This window comes from Peromyscus leucopus, chromosome 1, assembly GCF_004664715.2.
Source record: "Peromyscus leucopus breed LL Stock chromosome 1, UCI_PerLeu_2.1, whole genome shotgun sequence".
NCBI lineage: Eukaryota > Metazoa > Chordata > Mammalia > Rodentia > Cricetidae > Peromyscus > Peromyscus leucopus.
This window is the reverse complement of record NC_051063.1, coordinates 5,999,011-6,020,472: the sequence shown is the minus strand read 5'-3', so window position 1 is coordinate 6,020,472 and position 21,462 is coordinate 5,999,011. Positions and strand designations below refer to the sequence as shown.

At 42.3% G+C, this 21,462-nt stretch overlaps 1 protein-coding gene across 1 annotated transcript in view; it reads right to left on the bottom strand.

Annotated features, from left to right (window-relative positions):
- Window positions 1-597: 597 nt before the first annotated feature.
- LOC114703395 (oxysterol binding protein) overlaps window positions 598-21,462 on the bottom strand; it is a 33,565-nt gene continuing 12,700 nt past the window's right edge. Inside the window, exons 4-14 of the mRNA XM_028884213.2 lie at window positions 20,909-21,107; window positions 20,564-20,666; window positions 20,225-20,279; window positions 19,906-20,037; window positions 13,949-14,194; window positions 13,589-13,709; window positions 6,185-6,288; window positions 5,209-5,304; window positions 3,959-4,140; window positions 2,875-3,095; window positions 598-2,791 (exon numbers count right to left, since the gene is read on the bottom strand). Of these exons, the coding sequence (XP_028740046.1) occupies window positions 2,649-2,791; window positions 2,875-3,095; window positions 3,959-4,140; window positions 5,209-5,304; window positions 6,185-6,288; window positions 13,589-13,709; window positions 13,949-14,194; window positions 19,906-20,037; window positions 20,225-20,279; window positions 20,564-20,666; window positions 20,909-21,107 (1,602 nt within the window). The 3' untranslated portion in view covers window positions 598-2,648. The remainder of the gene's footprint in view (window positions 2,792-2,874; window positions 3,096-3,958; window positions 4,141-5,208; window positions 5,305-6,184; window positions 6,289-13,588; window positions 13,710-13,948; window positions 14,195-19,905; window positions 20,038-20,224; window positions 20,280-20,563; window positions 20,667-20,908; window positions 21,108-21,462) is intronic.

The window sequence follows — 21,462 nt, the reverse complement described above, 5'->3', positions numbered from 1 at the left end:
AGTGTCCCCCCTCCCTCCCAGGGCTGGGTCTTAAATCCAGGCCAGGCAGAGATATGCTAAGTAAGCCCTCTAACCCCTAAGCTATATCCTCCATCCCTACATTTTTGAGGGAGCAGACCCAGAATCAGAAATACTAGTTATGTTTCTCTATGTTAAGACAGTGACAAATGTCAGATTACAAGGTGTTAAGGCTATTCTTCTGCTCATGAGTCTGGACTGATGTTGAAGAACTGAAATCAAGGAGCTTGAGAGATGGCTCAGCTGTTACGAGCACTTACTGTTCTTGCAAGAAGCCCTCAGTTTGGTTCCCAGACCCTACATGGTGGTTCACAATCTATCCACACATTCTTCTGGTCTCTGTGGCCAACAGGCATGCACACAGCACACATACATACACGTAGGCAAAACACTCATACACATACAATAAAATTCCCAAACAGAACAAATCACCAATGGCCAGGTCTCCCTCTGTTCACCACTATTTCCTGCCTAGTAGGGGTAGAAGCAAATCAGACAATATAGCTTTTTAAAAATTATTTAATTTAGTAGGTTTTGTTTTTTTTTTTTTTTTGAAAAAAAGCAATAAGGCAAAAAAACTGAAAATATATATAGTCTTGTTTTACTTTCATGTGACTTTATTCCATCTTCAGGACTTCTAGGCTTCTTCCGTTAGCAGGGATCTGGGAATCAAGCTAGAAATGTAGTGCAGATATATGGGGGAAGGGGCTAAAGCAACGAGGTTCCTTGGGAAATTTCCATACTATCCCAGTTTCCAGAGATGGTGCCCATTTTATGGGTGTCCCCGGAGTAACCCTTGTGCTGGGGAAAGCCTTCTTAGGAGGAAATTCCCCAGTGATCAATCTTTGATGTGTTTGATCTGGGGAAGGAGAGCCGGTGGGGGGTGGGAGGATGACTAAAAGTACTAATTTACCCAGTAAGATCCAATTTCCCTGGAGGGGTAGCTTCCTCTGGAATGGTATTTTTCCCCAAGGACCCACACTGGCTGAGGCTCAATAGTTAAGGAACAAAAACAAAAACACTAACAAAAAGTACATAAGGAAGGCACCTCAATTTATGACCCTCAACCAAGGGTGGGTTGCACAAGGGTTATGTTTCGGAACAGGAAACTAAAATTAATACAGAGAAAAATGAAAGAAGGAAGCCAGGGCCCAGCAGGAGCAGTTCCCACAGAGCATGAGGGCTCTTAGCTCACATCCTTGGAAGCAAACTTTTTTGGGATTTAGCCTGAGCTGGCTAGAACAGAAGGAAGCCAGAAACCACCCTCCTGACTTTCTACCCGTACTCCTGAAGAAGGAAACTGAGGTGGGGAAAAAGACTAGGACTTCCTTTCCAAGAGCCAGGTGATCAGAAAAGCAGAGCTGAGGCAGCAGTGAGTCACTGTGACAAACCCTCCTCCTTGTCCCTGTCCAGTAACTGCTACACGTGACCCTGCTTAGGGTTGCAATGCCCCTCAAAGATGGAAAGCAGAGGAGCATCAACCCATATTAACATGCGTCCGAGAGTCCCAGGGAAACAGGTGATATAAAAAAAAAAACACAAGATTCTTCATGGGAAAGAGGAAAACAAACAAAAAAAAAATTAGATTTTTCTCTACATATATATATATATATAATATACAGATGATTTAACACATTATTCCAGAGGTGGCTCCATTCCATGGGACTTTCAAGATGATGAAAACGTTTGTTGCAGAGAAACTTCTCTCAGATTCTGAAGTGTACAGAATGGGTCAGGCAATGTTTTGCTCCAGACTGTGGCACACACTCAAATTGGTACTGTGCCAGCAGAGAAGCCAGAAAGGCAATGAAGACGGGATGAGGAGGGACTGGGAAGGTACAAGTGGCTAGTAGTCTTCTTCCACCCTGCCTGTGTTCTCAGAGGTTCTCCACCTGAGGAAGACCATAAAACCCCTTTATAAAGATAGTGTGGCCCTCTTATCAACTGCCAAAGAGGCCTCTGGTTGCTGTCAAAGTAAACAGAAAACAGCAGAGGGGTGTTGTATGCAAGTGAAGAAAAAATCTCCAAGAATGTAACTCAATATTCCAGCCCTAGAGAACAATCTCTCCTGTAGATGCTCCAAAACCTTAGTTATCTACATACGACGCCTTGTTAAACCAACTCCACGCGTGAGCACATTTCCTAACATGAGACCTGTGCATGATGCCTCTGCTGGTTAAGTCTTATGTGTTTCTTTTTAAAGGAACTTTAAGATCAGTCCTTGCTCTGAACAGCACCAAAATGCTCATGAATCACAATCTTATGCAGGTCTTGGCTGAGCAGGACACTACAAGGGGAGGGTGAATGACATCATCTTATATGGGGGCAGAGGGAGAAGACCACGAACACTTACTTGCCTTTGCAGATGTAGAATAACACTAACTTTCAGCCACTAAACCGATCCCTTACAAACATGGGTATCTACTACGTCGATTTCAGCGTCAATCAGCTAAGGCAACCAGCCAATCACCACCACGGGTGTCTGCTTCTGGTGATTGATTTGGAAAAAGTGATTGGTTAAGACAGACAAATTTGAGGAAAGCACTTGGTAAAAGTCCCAACTGCCAGCCTTCTCGCACATCCTCTGCCGTCTTCTCCAATCGACCCTCTTCCTTTGAGTTACAACCACTTCAGAAAATGTCTGGGCAAGAGCCCCAGTCCTGCTTTTCCTTACATTCCCAATATTCACCCCTATAAACATGGGTTAGCTCCTTGGTGACAGGGTCCTTCTTCCGCTCAAACCACAGTGCCTTATAGGGGTCATATGGTGTGCCTAAAAGGGAAGCAATGAAAAGCAAGATTAGAGCTGACACCCGCCATGCACCGAGAAATGAGAACGGTGGACAGGTTTGTTACCATCTTCCGTGGCTTTCATAGCTTCTGCTTCTCTCTTTTTCCTGGAAAGTCTCTGTTTCTCCTCTAGGCGCTGCTTCTCAGCATTTGCTTCATCCCAGCGCCCATTTTCCATGAGTCTCTGGTCAGGCCGAAGCCGGCTGTCTGTGGGTGCAGTGCCACCTTCCCAGGCATTGAGAGTGAGGGCGAGCTCTGAGAAGTAGTACATGTTTTCTGCATTCTTCCTAGGAACAAACAAGACAAAGGAAAGGCAGCTCTACAGCCTCGATCCAAGCCAAGGAGCAACAGTTTGGAACACTGCCCTACATCGAAGTGTCCCACAAGTGGAAAAACTCTAAAGCCTTGTCAGGTAATCCCAAATAAGAGAGCCAAACTGTATCACTCCCCCTTCCCCAGTACCACTTCATCCAATAGCTATTGCAGCATCTCCATTCAGAATTATCTACACTTGTCAGGAAGAATGGAATCTTCAAAACTGCTTCCTTTAGATTTAGACCCCTTTCTGGGGTGACCTGGCTATTTCTGCAGACATAACATATAAGACGGTGACAGGAGACAAAGGGCCTGCACTTGTCTCAAAGTTCTGTGCGTCATCTCAGGGGTCTGTGGGGAAACTGTTAGCAGGTGGAAAGCACCTTCCTTTTTCCGGCTGCTTTTGAAAAGTTCTGCTTTGAATTGGAGTGAGTATGCAGGATATGGTGGTGAATGTCTGTAACCCAGCTTGGGAGGTACAAAGTAGAAGGATCAGACAGATCAAGACTTCAAAGAGAGCCTGAGCTGTACAGTGAGACCAGCCTGGACTACATGAGACCCTGTCTTAAAAACAGAACACTTATTACAAAGAGAGTCTCTTGAGTCATGATTCAGTGGGCTTCAGAAAGGAGAACTACAATATGTTTGGTGAGGTAGTGTCTTGGAACAAAGCATGCTTCAACTCCAATCACGTGTACAATCTCTGGTAACCTCCACACAGGTTTTCCTCTCCCTGGACAGTCCCACAGATAACCACTAAGAAAGCAGGCAGGACACCTTCATACTGCCCCAGAGGTAAGGGCAAAGCCCCAGGAGGCTTGCATGTGATACTCACGGTAAAGGATTCCTCTTCCACAGCATGACCCTACTTTCTTCTGCTTCATGGCCTCTCTGCCGAGCATCACCCCCATTTTCCCCAGAGGCTTGTTGAACTTTGAAACAATCCATTTTCTCATCCCATGTCCCTAGGAGGGCAAAGTGAACTTTTCCTGATGGGTCTGTCACTTCCCCTGTCACCTATAAGGATGGAGAGCACAGCCTTGGAGCAGAGCGACCACTGTGGGGTGGTCTAACTTAGAAAAAGTCCTAGGTTAAGTCCTGGCTAAATCCAGTTAAACATTATGGAGTTAGCCAAGTTTTTACTGATTTTTAAATACTACTTAAAACAAAGCCATGAATTGATAGCTTTATGAGCAAAGCTTCTTATTGAACAGGAATTTCTGATGCAAAAATGTAAGAAAGAAAAGTACCTGACTGACACTTAAAACTGCTCTAGAAATTACACAGATCCACAAACACATTTGAATTCCCAACTAGTCTTCATTTTTTTCCCCCCAATTTTCCAAACAGTTTCTTTGTGTAACCCTGGCTGTCCTGAAACTCACTCTGGAGACCAGGCTGCCTCCAAGTTAGAGATCCGCCTGCCTCTGCCTCCCAAGTGCTGGGATTAAAGGCGTGCGCCACCATCCTAGCTAGTCTTCATTCCCACATGAAAATCTGGACCTGTGGCCTGACCCCCGTGGTAGTAACAGACATCTCTCCTTTGAGTGTCACAGCATCTCTCCTTTGAGTGTCACAGTGGTTCTACTGTCTGCACCTTTCTCCTGTCCTCCATGATCCCACACTCTATGACGGTGCTGTGTGTGTGTGTGTGTGTGTGTGTGTGTGTGTGTGTGTGTGTGTGTGTGTAAGCCACATGTATACAGGTGCATTTGGAGATCCAAAGGTGTCAGATCCCCTGGAGCTGTTTGCAAGCATTTGTGAACGACTTGATATGGGTGCTGGGAATTGAACTCAGGTCCTCTAGAAAAACAGTAAGTGCTCTTAAGCACTAGCACCCCTCTCCAGCCCCTGAACTTGTCTTTCATTCCATCATCATTGTTCAGGAGAAGAAAGTGGTTCAGCAGTACATTTGGTCCCTTTCCTGGTTTTCTTCTTTACATCTGTTTTAACACCTACTTTTCCGACCTCCATATTTAGGATACACGTCTTTCTACCTACCTACCTCTCTATACATGCACACACACCAGCCCTTCTAAGGGATACACATTAAATGAGAAATATTTACATTTCAACCTCTCTTACCTTTCTTGCTATATCCCGAGAGAAGTAGCTATAAGGAACAAATTTAAGATTACACTTGTCTCCTGTCTTGTGATTTACGATGTCAATCTCACCAGACTATAAAGTGAAAAGAATCATGAGTTAGTTTTATGAAGACTCACATAAATTTTACATGTAAGTGCTCCCTTGTTTAAAGAACAAGCCCCAGCCAGACTTGGGCACTGTGTAACCCTTCTGTAATCATGGTATTTCAGGTTGGAATTAAGGTCAAACTTTTTTTTAATGTGCGTCACATGTTGGTGGCATAACCTGACCTTCAGTACACATGTAATAGTCTACCCTTCTGAACAAGCCCCTCACTAGGAGCCTTCTAGAATTCCTTTACTTAACACAATTTACCGTTTCAAAGTTCTACAGATCTTCCTATAGACTTCATTTGTTTTATTTTTCTCTACTTTCTATCTTTCAAAGATTCAGCTTAATTCTACATGTACCATGAAGCCCTTCTTTAGAAGACAGTATTACCTCTTTTCTGGCCATAGTTAAACCAGCATTACCCCAAAGTTAACACTTAACTAGATAGTCTCTTAGCATATCTCCTGTACTAGGCAATTTCATACTTTCCAACCTACACGTCCTATTTCTTCAATGACACAATAATCCTTGGAGGGCCTTTTCTGACCTAGGACACTGCTTGGCAATAAACATTTCAGAATAACAAAAGCATTAAGAGCTGGGGCTATGTGACTATGTCTTATATGCCTTTATATTGCCCAATAGAGTCTTAGTAGTCATTGATGGAACTTATAATTTGGTCATTCATAAATAATAATAATTTATAGATAGAATTTTATGGAGGTAGGACTACTGCCTGAGAGAAAATCCTTAAGAGATCCAGTAAAAACAGTCTGGGACCAGTTACTGGGTCCTAAATACAACAAAGATTACCTGAAGAGGTGCTCTGAAGTTCAGAGGCACTTTGGGTACTTTTGCTTACCTGATCTATCCACAACTTGCCCACAATAATGTTGTGTACCGTTGTGGTCACTTTTTTCCAAGTGTAATGGTGCCCAGTTGCATGGAAAATGCAATGGATGGTACCTAGAAGCAAAAGTGTATAGCCAAGTATCAGAAAAACAGCATCATGCACACTAGAAATAAAATTGATTTCCTTTTAACATTTCTTGCTTTAAAAAGAAAACAGCAAGTAGAAAAAAAAAGCATAACTTTCTTAACTGTTGTATTGGTTTACTTTTATTTACTTGATTTTAAGCACAGGAATAAAATATGATTAGGTGATATCAGATAACGACAACTGATACACCTTAGCTAGGGAGCTGTATTTTATAATACCAATTTCAAAATTTACAGAAACAAGACAAATGTGCCCCATCATGAAAAAACAAAAAACCCACTGCATTGTGAAAGGAACATGCATTGGCAGTCAAGATTAGTAATCAGCTGGGTGACCTTAGCAAACTACTTATTTATGGGTCTTAACACCAAGAGTAGAGAATACAGAGAGGAAAGCTTCAAACCTGGAACTGGGCTCAGTCCTGGCCTTTCACTCACTAGATGTGCAATCCTATGTTTCATAATAATTTGTCTGGGGTTGCTATGGTTACTGAAGAGACTCTTTTGACTGCTGTAACTTCTCAAGAGAAATTATCTTAGGTGGGTTTAATACTTTATGATGCTGGGGTAACTCAGAGGGTCACTGACAGTTAATGTTAATGAATGAAACCTCAATAAAACCTCTGGAGTCCAAAATTGAAGAACAAAATGTCCTGATTCCTTTGGGGGTGGTCATGGAAGTGCTATATGCAGAACCCTCCTTGCTTCTGCTTCAAAATCTCTTCATTCAACTAGCCTTGATTTGTACACTGAATGACAACACTGTATAAACACCACTTTCCTGAATTCCACAAGTCATTCCAGTAAGTTTTCAAAACTAATGAAGCTGGAGAGATGGTTCAGTGGTTAAGGGCACTTTTTGCCCTTACAGAGGACCCAGTTTGGTTCCCAAAAGCCACAGTGACTTACAACCATCCATAACTCTAATTCTAGAGGATCTGTCTGACATTTTCTCCTGATTTCTGAGGGCACCAGGCACACACGGCACACATACATAAAATAAGATAAAAAAAAAAATTTAGAATTTTTTTTTTTCAGTTTTCAAACCCGAAGGAACTTGGGTATCCCTTAAATTTATAGCTTGTTGATTCAAAGTATGGGAAACTTAGCACCCCAAAATTTGTGGCTTATATAAGAAGCAAGGAAAATCTTGTTGGGGACTGTGCCCTTAACATATAGAGTCTGTAAATACTGTGGGTAGTTAGTATCAGGATTGTATTTATAATGAATATTTTAACTTCCTTTGGCCAGTTTTATCATCTATAGACTTGGGAAACCACATCCTGGTCAGCAGTCAATATTTGCTTATTTGCTCATTAAGGTGCTTGTAACGTAACAGGTACTCAGTAGGTATAGCTCCCAAATGCATACAAAATTAAAATCCACAGTAGGAGCAGAGGTGTGTGTGTGTGTGTGTGTGTGTGTGTGTGTGTGTGTGTGTGTGTGTGTGTGTGTGTGTGTGTAGTTGAGAGCACTTGCTGTTCTTGCAAAAGACCTGAGTTCTATCTCCAGCACTCATGTCAGGTTCTAACAATTGCCTGTACCTCCAGCTCCAGGGGACCCAATGCCTTCTTCTGGTCCAGAGGCATCTGAACACTCTAGGCATACACAAACAAACACACACATACACAAAGTGAAAAGATAGTTTCTAGAGAAAAAATAATTCACATTAAATTATAAGGGAATTCATTTTGAAAATAAACAAAGCTGTAAGATTCATACTTTCAGATTTCAGGCTTATTACAAAACCATACTAACCAAAACATTGTAGTACTAGCATAAAGACAACAAGTTATGGGACAGATCAAAAAGCCCAGAAATAAGACCTTACATATATATACTCTCAAATGATTTCTGACAAGGGTGCCAAAATCACTAAATAGGAAAATAACAGTCTTTTATTTACATGCAAAATGAAGCTGAACCTTTTTTTTTGTTTTTTGTTTTGTTTTCCTTTTTTAAAAAATGTGCATTGGTGTTTTGCCTTTATGAGGGTGTTGGGTATCCTGGAACTAGAGTTACAGACAGCTATGAGATGCTATGTGGATGCTGAGAGTTGAACCCGGATCCTCTGGAAAAGCAGCCAGTGCTCTTAACTGTTGAGTCGTCTCTCCAGTCTCATTTTTTTAAATAAGGACCTTTTCCTAATAGTATACACAAACATTAATCCCAAATGTCACAACTCAAACTATATAAAACTCAAAAGAAGTCAGGCAGTGGCAGTACACACCTTTAATCCCAGCACTCCAGAGGCAGAGGCAGGTGAATCTCTGAGTTCAAGGCCAACTCGATCTACAGAATGAGTTCCAAGATTGCCAAGGCTACACAGAGAAACCCAGTCTTTTAGTGGTAGTGGGCGCTCAAAAGAATCAAAGGCAAAAGTTTCAAGACATTAGCAATGACTTTTTCTTGTTTGGTTTTTCGAGACAGGGTTTCTCTGTGTAGTCCTTGCTCTTTTAGAACTTTCTTTGTAGCTGGCCTGGTATTCAGATATCCTCCTGCCTCTGCCTCCCTAGTGCTGGTACTAAAGGCATGCGCCACCATCACCAGCAGTAATGACTTTTAGGAAATGACACCAAAAGCATAAACAACAATAAAAACAAAAAATGGACAAAATGGTCTTTTTGAAAATTAGAAAATTTGTACATCAAAGGGCAATACAATGGAGTAAAAAGGCAACTCACAGAACAGAAGAAAGCATCTGTAAATCCTATTTTTGTGTTTGTTTATTTTATTTATTTATTTTTTGATATAGGGCTTCTCGTGTAGACCTGGGACTCACTCTGTAGACCAGGTTGGCCTCAAACTCAGAAATCCAACTGCCTTTACCTCCCAAGTGCTGGGATTAAAGGCATGTAACACCACTGCCTGGCTTGTAAATCCTTTTTTTTTTTTTTTTGATAAGGGAAAGATGTCCAGACCACATATAAAACTCCTAAAACTCAAAAAAATTCAATTTAAAATATAGCAAAGGGGACGAGGTATGATGGTACATAATTTTAACCCCAGCAACTAAAAGACAGAGGGCAGGCAGGTCTCTGAGTTCAATTCCAATACATAGTGAGACTGTCTCAAAAAAACAAAGTAACAAAACTTGTCAAAAGGCCCAGGATGGTGGTGCACACCTTTGACTCTGCACTCCAGAAGCAGTGCATCTCAGTAAGGTCGAGGCCAGTCTGGCTGACATTTTGAGATCCAGATAGCCAGAGCTACAAAATCTCAAAACAACAAAAATCCTGAGAACAACTGGCAAAGGATTTACATAGACTGCTCTAAAGTAAACACACAAATCATTAAAAAAGCACACGAAAATATACTACACACCACTATTAAACCAAAAGCACATGAGATATATTTCACAACAATCAGTGTAGATACTATTGAGGAATGAATGAATGAATGAACAGCAAGGACATGGGATAACTACAGCCTTGGCACACTGTTTGGAAGGATATAAAATGGTAGAGTCACACTGTGGAAAACAGTGTGGAATTTCTCAAAACATTAAAAAGAGAATTACCATGTGATCTAGCAATTCCACTACTGGTATATACTCAAAAGAATAGGAAGCAAGGATGTGGTGATATTGCATTCCCGAATATATTGTGCACCCTAATAAACTTATCTGGGGTCAGAGAACAAAACAGCCACTAGAGAGACACAGAGGCCAGAAAATGGTGGCGCACACACACACCTTTAATCCTATCACTGGATGGATCTCTGAGTTCAAAGCTACACTGGAAACAGACAGGCATGGTGACACACACCTTTCTTTCTTCCTCTTTTTCTTCCTTCCTTCCTTCCTTCCTTCCTTCCTTCCTTCCTTCCTTCCTTCCTTCCTTCCTTCCTTCCTCCTTCCTCTCTCTCTCCTCCCTCTCTCTCTCTCTCTCTCTCTCTCTCTCTCTCTCTCTCTCTCTCTCTCTCTCTCTCTCTCTCCCCCCCCCCCAAGACAAGGTTTCTCTGTGTAACAGTCCTGGCTGACCTAGAGCTAGCTGTGTAGGCCAGGCTGGCCTTGAACTCACAGAGATCCACCTGCCTCTGCCTCCCGAGTGCTGGGATTAAATGCTGGGATTAAAGGCGTGCACCACTACGCCCAGCTTCTTCAACTGTCTTCTGATGTCCCATCAACACAGCAGAGATGGATGCTGGCAGCAGAATTTCTATTTGGTTACATGTTGGTAAAGGCTGAGGCCAAGAGGTGCCGAGAGGAGCTTCAGGAGGCAAAGAAGGCGGGCCGTTCCTGCCTGGCCACACATGCCTGAGAGAGCCCTTTCTGATGGCTCGGCCAGTGAAGTGTCACCACACACGCATGGGGACCTTGAATTAGATCCCTAGAGTCCATTTGAAAGGTTAGGTACAGCAGGGTAAGTCTGTAATCCCTGCTCTTGGGAGGCAGACAGGTGAATTCCTAGGGTTCACTGGCCAACCAGCCTAACCCACTTTCCTCCAGGCTAATGAGACCCGGTCTCAAAAAAACAAGAAACAAGGTTGACAGCTCATGAGGAATGACATCTGAGGTTGATATTCAACCTCCACACATGTACCTATACCCACCCACATGTGATATGTTCCAACTTCCCAGCTACTAGGAAAATAGAACTTCACCGCAAAATGGACATTGTATTACCCACATTTGATCAGTAAAATGAGAAGCTTGGTGTAATGTCCATGGACACACACCTTTAATTCCAGGAAGTGATGGCAGGAAGCAGAAAGGTACATAAGGCATGAGGAACAGGAACTATTTAAGCTTTTAAGCTTTGAGGCTTTTAGCAGCAATTCAGCTGAGATCCATTCGGGTGAGGACTCAGAGGCTTCCAGTTTAAGGAAACAAGGTCGGCTGAGAAGTTGGCCAGGTGAGGTTAGCTGTGGCTTGTTCTGTTTCTCTGATCTTTCAGAATTTCCCCCAATATCTGCCACTGGGTTTGTTTTTATTAATAAGACCTTTTTTTTTTTTTTTTTTTTTTGGTTTTTCGAGACAGGGTTTCTCTGTGTAGCTTTGCGCCTTTCCTGGAACTCACTTGGTAGCCCAGGCTGGCCTCGAACTCACAGAGATCCGCCTGCCTCTGCCTCCCGAGTGCTGGGATTAAAGGCGTGCGCCACCACCGCCCGGCTAATAAGACCTTTTAAGATTCGTGCTACTCGCCGGGCGGTGGTGGCGCACGCCTTTAATCCCAGCACTCGGGAGGCAGAGCCAGGCGGATCTCTGTGAGTTTGAGGCCAGCCTGGGCTACCAAGTGAGTTCCAGGAAAGGCGCAAAGCTACATAGAGAAACCCTGTCTCGAAAAACCAAAAAAAAAAAAAAAAAAAAAAAAAAAAAAAAGATTCGTGCTACTCAAGGACTCTAAGAGATATTTACACTCAACTTCACAGAAGAATATATATGCAATAGTTGAAACATAGAAGCAACCTGTAACCATCAACAAGTGGACAGATTAAAAGAAAACCCCAGTGTGTGTGCATTTACAATGTAATAGGAGTAGTCAGCTTAAAAAATAGAAACCCTAACATTGAACATAGAAGAAAAAGACCCTGAGATGAAATAAACCAGTCACAAGAAGACAATTACTTTTAAGTCACAGATCTGTCAAAATTATACAGACAAAAAGTAGAGCAGTGGTTTTCTGAGTCTGGAGGAAGGAGCAAATGAGCAGTTACTATTTACTGGGTGGACCATTTCAGCAGAACAAAATGAAGTATCTTGGAGTCAGATGGTTAATAGTGTTCATATGCCATTATGGATGTAGTAAACAGCATTGGACTATAAACTTGACATGTATGAAATACTTATATGTGTGTGTATAATATATATATATATATATACACACACACACACAATTTGAGGGGAAAAAGCATATAGGAGGCCAAGAGGCAGTAGAAAAATATATTCAAGATGTGGAGAAGACTATCAAAGGAAGAATTCTACATCCAATAAAACTATCAGAGTCATTCCCAGGTCAACAAAATTGAAATGGTCTTCTATAAAAAACTCTGAAAGGACACACTAGTCAATAACTTTAATCCACATTAAGAAACTAAAGAGATCAGTAAAGCCAGCTATGTATTAAAGATAGTATGTAACTTTCTTCTTATAAAATTTATAAAATATATGTATAAGTAAACAATATAAAGTTATGTGATGAGATTATAAACTATAAAAATACAATTTTCAGAGGCTGGAAAAATGGCTCTGTGGTTAAATGCTCTTCCAGAGGACCCAAGGTTGACTGCCAGCATGAATATCTGGTGGCACACAACTATCTGTAACACCAGCTCCAGGGGATCTGACACCTTTGGTTTCTGTAGGAACTGCACTGAACACACATATACACCCTCACATGCAAACACACATACACACACATACACAGGCACACACACACATTAAAAATAGTAAAAATAAATCTTAACAGGGTTTCTCTGTGTAATAGCCCTGGCTGTCCTAGAACTCACTTTGTACACTAAGCTGGCCTCAAACTTACAGAGATACACCTGCCTCTGCCTCTCTCGTGCTAGGATTAAAGGCATGTGCCACCATGCCCAACAAAAATAAATCTTAGAAGTTTCATACACACACACACACACACACACACACACACACACACACACTACCAAGTTCTGTTGTGCTTCCAACTCTATAGGTCAGGGTGCCTACTCCCAGACTTCATCTTTTGATCCTGACACAAAAATAGCTTGAAATCCAATAAAATAAAGTTTCATCTTACCCAGGATTCAGTCATTACATAAATGACACCTAATCCATCAAGCAGAGGAGAGAGGACCATAGGAGAGAGACTAGCCAAGAAACCTGATCTCATAATCCTAAATGTTCTATGTACAGATGCAACTAGAGTAATGGGGAAATACCATTAAAAGAATTTATGAGGGCTGGAGAGATGGCTCAGAGGTTAGGAGCACTGACTGCTCTTCCAGAGGTCCTGAGTTCAATTCCCAGCACCCACATGGTGGCTCACAACCATCTATAATGAGATCTGGTGCCCTCTTCTGGCCTGCAGTCATACATGCTGTATACAAAATAAATAAATAAATCTTAAAAAAAAAAAAAAAAAAAAGAATTTGTGAATGTTAGAATCCACAGTCTAAAGCAGTTTTTAGAGACAAAAAGTAAATACACCAGAGAGACAAAGAATTTTATGGCAGAATGGTATTTGATAGTTGGGAAGTTAAATGATTGAGGTTGGTGCCTGAAACAGTGGCCTCCTCCATCATGCCAGAACACCTTTCACTGGAACAAACATGGCGGCCTTACCGAGGGGCATAATGGAGAGGTATTTGCCTCGAAACTTGCTGGTGATTTTGATTTCCTGACGCAATGTCCAGCCATTTTTGGATTCAGCATGGTGCGCAGCAGCAGGGGGATGATGACTCACCTGGATGAAATCAGGTTTGAATTAAGAGAGAAGACTGGAGAAGAGAAAGATAGGCCTATTAATTGGTGATAAACACCCAAGAGTCTCCCTTGATATTTTTACATCTACAACAATGGTGAACAACAGGCCTAGTGTGTTGAACCCTAATGAAAAAGACGACAGACCGAGCTGACTGAGACTGGCTTCTCAAAAACTACCCAGTCATTAGAAAGGAAAAGTGTTAGGTCTGAGCTCTTTACCTGCTCACAGAGAGATCGATACCCATTCTCCTCCAGCCGGTCCAGTTCGAAGGTCTCCCCAAGGAGAGGGTTGAATGGCTTGCTGGTTCGGAAGACAGTAGTGGAATAGGAGGAAACAGTGAAGGCTGCGACATAGCAGAGCTGTTCTAGAGAGTTCTCACATTTTGCAGCTCTGTCTAATAGCTCATGGTATTCCAGATCTTCAGTAAGGCGCTGAAGCATGGACAAGGGCTCATTAAAGTTTACCTGTAAGGAAGAGAACAGATCTAAAGCTTTTCCAGACATTGGCAGGAGAGAGCTGGAGAAAGATGCTGAGATGCTGAGGAGATAAAGCAACAGGAAGAGAAAAGAAGTTGTAGCTCTCGGATTAGATTCAGATAACCCACTCTCCCTTGTTAGCATCTATGTCAGTTGAGTGACAGGAATCACTGCTTTCTGTCATTTCAGTAACTATAAGCTCTCTGAGACAGAAGTCATGCCTTTTCTCTGCAGCACTGCAGACCCAGCAACAGCCAGAAGTGACTGACCATAGGAGACCTCATCAGACAGGAAATGAGTGAATGAATTACTAAAGGAATAAAAAATTTCAGAAGTGTACCTAGAGAGGAGTTAGATAGTGAACATTTTGTGGGGAGAAACCAAGGGGTGATAAATTATAAGTACAGACTACTGAAACGATTGCATTGCCAAAGTCAGCTTCGGCCCTGGACTAGCTGCTTGCTGAGTCTTGGTCAGGAGCTGACTTCTGAGGCTGGACAGTATTGCCAGATATGGACTGCTGCTGCTGGGCCTGAGAGGAAGCAGGGCATGCTCTCACTTTTCAAATTATACAGCCAACTTATAGCACCCAATCACTAGACGATGCAGGTATGTGGAGAGGGATGCAGGGAGTGTGGAAGCATTTCTGCTAGGGGAAATGTGTACCCATCCATTATACAAATATTATCTGAGTGCTATGTGTGCCAGAGCCCATGCTTCCCGCTTGGTGGAGAAGTGAACAGCAGATACTGCTCACACTGCGCCTCCCTTCAGAAAATAAGTTAATTTCTAAGGTAACTTTGAAGTTTTAAGTAATTTTGATAATTTAAAATTTGTTCTAAGGCCAGGCATGGTGGCACATGCTTTACCTAGTACTCAGAGAGGCAGAAGCAGGTGGATCTCTCTGAGTCCCAAGCCAGCCTGTTCTACATAATCAGTTCCAGAACAGCCAGAGCTACATAATAGAGACCCGTGTATCAAAATAAACAAACAAACAAATAAATAAGTACAATTTGCTCTAGGGGCTGGGCTCAGTGGGTAGGAGCTCTTACTCTGCAAGCATGAGGACCTGAATTTGAATGCCTACTACCTGCATTTAAAAAAAAAAAAAAAAAAAAAGGCCGGTGGTGGCGCACGCCTTTAATCCCAGCACTTGGGAAGCAGAGCCAGGTGGATCTCTGTGAGTTCGAGGCCAGCCTGGGCTACCAAGTTAGCTCCAGGAAAGGCGCAAAGCTACGCAGAGAAACCCTGTCTCGAAAAAAAAAAAACCAAAAAAAAAAAAAAAAAAAAAAAAAAAAGCCAGGCATGGCTGCATGGGCTTGTAACCCCAGCACTGGGGGAGTGGGGAAGGGCACAAGTAGAGACTGGCACCTCCCAAGAGCTCAGTGGCCATTCAGCCTAGCTGAAACGGGGAGCTTCAAGACTTGTGAGAGATCATCTCAAGAGAATATATGACAGAGTGCCTCCCTGGCACCCCACACACAAAAACATAAATAATTTAAAGAGAGAGAGAGAAGGGGATAGAGAGGTGGCTCAGTGGTTAACAGCACTTGCTGCTCCTCCAGAGGACTTGAGTTCTATTAGCAGCATCCATTTCAGTTAGCTCACTCCTGCTCCAGGGAATCAGATGACCCTGTCCTCCAGCCACTTGAACTCACATGCACATATCCACACTCATATGTGTAATTAAAAATAAAATAAATCTTAGAAAGAGAATCAATTTTGCTCTAAAAGGAAGTTGGGTTCCCAAGGAAGCCTATAACATTTACTTAATAATAAAGCTACATGAGTGTGGATATTACAGGCATGAGTTCTAGTCCAGACAAAGGAAGAGGAACAATGTTCTTTCTCTTGAAGACTACTTAAGCACTGTTTCAGTGAACAAAGAACACTTTTATTTCTTATTCTACCTTTCTGTCTCTGATCCCCTCCTGTGATACTCTTGCCTCAGCCTCCAAAGAAGCCTACACTACAGAAAATCCTTGAAAGTGGTACAGTGACCAACTGGTAACAGTTAAGGACTAAATCCTTACTGCAGCAGAATTTCTTAGTGGCAACACTTCAGGCAGAATGAAGAAAAATTTTCACACATTCAGAGCAAAATCATGACAAACTGTGTCCTACTGGTGCTAACAGACATAGAACAGAACCTGAACCGGAGTCCGGACATCACTAGTCTGTCACCACTTTTCATTTACATATAACCCACCTTCTAATAAATGTTCCAAGAACCCTGGCTTCTCTGAAAGTGCCAAGCTTTGTATAATGGTCATTTTATCACTCAGAGGCCAAACACAAACACATGAGTTTGAGTATTTTAGGTGGAAGGAAGCAAGGACATCATTCAGTGCCAATGAGAGTTAGCAAACCACAAAAGAACCAGAGATTAGCAACACCAGGCAGCCATGAGTCCGGGGGACAAAGAGAAATAGGGACATCACTGCACCTCAGAGGCTCAGGTGATATGGCAGAAGCTTAACACCTTGAGGAGCTCAGGGAGGACTGTCTAGTGAAAACTAGAGTCACACAGCCACTACCAGAAGACTGCCTGAGAGAGAGCCTTGATCTCCTACTGGTGTCTTATACTGGCAGTGTCCAGGCAGATGACAGCAGGAACAGACGTTCCAAAATACCACAGCCAACACCAGCTTCCCTGTAATTAGAGTGCTGCCTGAAGAGATGGCGTGACTTGTCTGGAGGCAGGTACACAACTACACATTCCTAATGGCAATGTCAATAAGGAAAGAAGACACAGAGGTCATCTAACCCCAGAAGCTGTTTATAAGTAGGATCTACTTTCTGAGACAGTAACGGCCTGCCTTTCCATCCCACTTGTCTACTAATTCCTATAAGGTGCTCAATGCTTGAACAAGTGGGTCCTCCTCTATTTATGTTTCCCAAACATCAATTATTTGGAGGTTCCTCTAACATATGCTCATTAAAATCCTTTTCTCCTCTGTAGTTCAACCTTCATTTCATTTTAATTAATTAATTACTATCACTTTTTTTCTATTTTATTTATTTATTTATTTATTTATTGAGACTGAGTTTCTCTGTATAACAGCTCTGGTTGGCCTGGAACTTGCTTTGTAGACCAGGCTGGCCTCAAACTCAGAGATCTGCCTGCCTCTGCCTCCCGAGTGCTGGGATTAAAGACATGTGCCACCATTGCCCAGGTATTGCTACCACTATTACTATCCCATCATCATGAATATTATTACTTTGCGGTACTGGAGATGGAATGTAGGGCCTTAAATATCCTAGGCAAGCAATCTTATCAATGAGCTACATTCTCACTGGTGGGAATCATTCCTTTTAAAAACTAAACCTTATACATGTGTATAAAAACCTATTTGTTTTCTGAGGCTCAATTAATTAATTACTTCAGTATTTGCTGAATGTCCATGCCAGGCAGTAATGCTAAGCAGCAAGGACATACATAACAACACCACAGTTCCTATCTCTGAGAAACAGTCTATGAAGAGGTAGGTACCTATGTATCAAGAGACTGAGGAGGGTATTTTATTTCTGCTTCCAAGTACCAGGCTATGAACAGAACATGCAGCTCCCACACCCTAAGTCTTCATTTCTAGACTTTTCTCTATATAGCTATGGTCAGGTAAGTAAGTTTTGGCCACAGAGATTTAAGAGATTAATAGATTATGCGATTTCCAGGAAGTGCGCTTAAAAGTCACAGCCTGCTCTTACTTTTCCATCTTCTAGCTGACTGCAAAGTATCCCTCTGATGGCTCAAGGAGCCATTACAGATCTATGAATTAAGGCACCTAATCATATGTAGAGAGCCACAAAATAGAAAGAAACTTGGTCTTGATACTGCAGGTACCAGCTCTGAACAACCTACTTCTGGATTTCAAAATAAGAATGTATTAGGCCAACATTTGTTTAAGACAGGTGCCCTTTTTTTTTTTTTTTTTTTTTTTTTTTTTTCCTGTAAAGAGCTACACAGTAAATATTTAAGCCTTCAGGACCAGGTGGTCTCTGTCACATCATTCAACACTGCTGTTACAGCAAGACAGCAGCCACAAACAGAAATAAATGAATGAGAATCTCTGTCCCCACAAAGCTTTATTTGTGGACATTAACCTCATGAATTATTTAATTCCTTTAGATTTCTTCCCCAACCACTTAATAAGAAAAATAAAAACACATTCTTGGCTTATGGCTGTTTAGATGGCAGCCAGATTTGGCCCCAGGGCCTTAGTTTGCTGACCCCTGATTCAAATTAATGTGACTTGGGATTTCTTTATATAAACCGAACATCTGCCTAAGAGGCATACTGGCATTGCATATGGCAAACTGGAACTACTCAGTAAATACTTGTAGAATGAATAAGCAAGCAGAACACTGCCAGACACAAACAATGGAGCTTCTTGGAGCACAGGGGATCAATATCTCATCCTGATAGATAGGCTAGAGGTTTATTAAAGAGATACTACAACAAAATCCCTCAACAAAAGGGTTGTAGTCACAGTAAAGGGCCATGGGTTAGTGGGCAAATAAACACAGTTCAAGCATAAAAAGCAGTGTGTCTGTAAATGCCCTAAGGGAAGAAAAAAGATGCTTTAACACCTGAAGGCTATCCTGACACTAATCTTCAAGACAGAGATCTGCCCATCAGGAGAAAGCACACAACACACTAAGGAACTAGATTATAGTCAAGGCAGCAATGATCCACTAAAGGACAGTAAGCTGAGAACTCACATGACCTCACTTCCAGTTTTAAGATCCCTTTGACAAGAGCATGGACAGACAGGATAAGTGCAATTAGAGAAAGGGAGGTCAGCTCAAATCCCATCTCTTTGCTTATTTTTGAGACAAGGTCTCAAGTAGCTCAGGCTGTCCTCAAACTTGATCCACAGTCAAGGTTGAATCCGAACTCCTGATCATCCTACCTCTACATCCCAAGTGCTGGGATCATAGGTGTGCACTACCATGCCCAGCTCCAATATATCTTCACCATGGAGATGGTCCTTACCTACTAGGTTGAATAAACTACTTTGTGTTTCCTTTGTATATAGGACTTCCCATAGCACTAAAAGAGGAAAAATATCATCCACCTGTTTCCTTGACTATCTCGTTTAATCTATGTGTGTTTTGTTTTGGTGTGCATGTGTGTAAGAGTGAGACATGGTCTCACTCTTTAACCTACGTCGGCATGGAACTATGTAGCCTAGGCTAGTCTCAAACTGTCATTCCTCCCAGTGCTGGTATTAACAGGTATGAACTACCACACCCAGCTACTACATTCCTTTATTTTAATTTGGAAGGGGGTAGTTGTGTATGTATGTAGTGAGTGAATAAGTGCATGTACATAGGAAGGCAGGCACAGATGTCACCAGGCTTATGTTCTTGTGCTTACATGGTGGTACCTTTACTGACTAAGCCATCCCCTCAGTCCCACTATGTGCTTTTTGAAGATAGTATCAGTGCTGTGTTATCTGTGCATGCCTCACACCTTGCCTGCCTGCCACAGGAATTGCTCATAAATTCTACCAAACATAAGCAACTGACTCTAGATGATCTGGAAACATACCAGATCCATAGCCAGAACTACACAATCTGACTTAAAGGGATGGTTTATGACTAGCAAGGAAATAAAGACCATGCTTAAAGCTGCTCCAGTGTGGACAGTGTCCCTGCAGTGGAGAGGACACCAGTCTGGGTACTCGAGGACCTACCGGCATTGGGATCTTAGAGAGCTCTTTTCCAATGCAGTTCTTCATGATGCTCCACAAGTTGAGGCTGTAGTTTGGCTTATATGGTATTCTGGTTCTCTTTTCCTTCTTGGTCTCCTCCAGCTGATGCTTGTACTAGAAGCAAAAACAAAGCCATTCAATCAGCCACAAAGAACAAAAAATCTGCTATCTATACCCTTCCCTTCCCCCATGCTCAACAAACAACAACAGGAGTTTCTATTTCTCTTAGCACTTCACAGACAAATCCTTGGGAATCAAAACTAAAGTCCCTCGACTCTGACAACTTCCAAATAAGAGTTACCTGTTCATCAAGGCTGATGTCACTGCTGGCTCCACTGATATTGCTACCAGTACGTCTTCATGGATGAAAAACAGAAGAGAATTAGAACAAGGACCAGAATTAAAGTTTGGGCCTCATCAGTTCTTTATGAAACACAATCCAAATATACTGCACACACTTAGAATGGGTATGCTTTTGGGGTCTCTGGAGAATTCAATGTGTAAGTGCTAACAGTTTTCCATCTACTTATCACAAAGGGCCCACATCTTAGCAACTGTCACCAGCTCAGATTCTCATGGGAAGGATTCTCATGATATAAATACACATGTTCATTTTCTTCAACAGTCAAAGACAACCTACTTGTGGCCCAAATTTTCAGGCATGGTGATAATCTCTGGTGCATCAAAAAATTCATTCTCGTCATCTTCATCACTCATGTCCCCTTTGCCAGAACAGCACTGATCTACAAGGAGAAAAGCCTCATTTGTTTTCTGTGCTTACATTTACCAATGCCTAGCACAGTGGGTTCTTTTAAATACTGATCACAAACATGATAACAATGGTAGAAAGCAGTGGAAAAGCCAAAAGAAATCAACAGCTCCAAAAGCATCTTACACGAGCCACCAATTGTAGAGAATTTCTTCTGTCAACTGCGGAAACCACCTGGATCATACTGAACAGCTATGTAAGAGCTAAGTTTCTCACCTTTACCAGAACCAGCACTGCCCGGAGTGTTAGCCGGCAGCACCGTGGCTCCCCGGAAGGCTCTCTCCAGGTGATTGTGCTGCTTCGCCAGCTGCTCAAGAGTCTCTTCCAGTCGGATACGCTGGTCTCTTTCATACTGTAGTGACTTCTGCCACTTTTTACTATGAGTCTGGGCTAACATGAGGAAATCTCTGCAGGCCTGTCCAGAGAAAGTGTTGGTTATGTCACCTCAACTAGTCAGACTCCCCACAAAGTAACCTTATTCTGGGAACATGAGAACACATATGACAATTAAGTACTTCCTGCTATTTCATAGTATCAGGGACAGCCAGCTCTGTGCTGCAATCAAGGTCAGACTTGAGAAAGAGTGAACACCGTTGTCATAGTTCTCCTATTTTCCTGGTCACGAGAACCAAGCAAATACCAAGTGAGCAACAAACCCAGACAAGGCATTTGTGGCAGCAGCACAAAGGGCAGGCATGTGAACTGCACCGAGATCTACTGGCTGAAAGATCAAGTACATGACAACTGCTTTCAATAAACCAACCAAACTC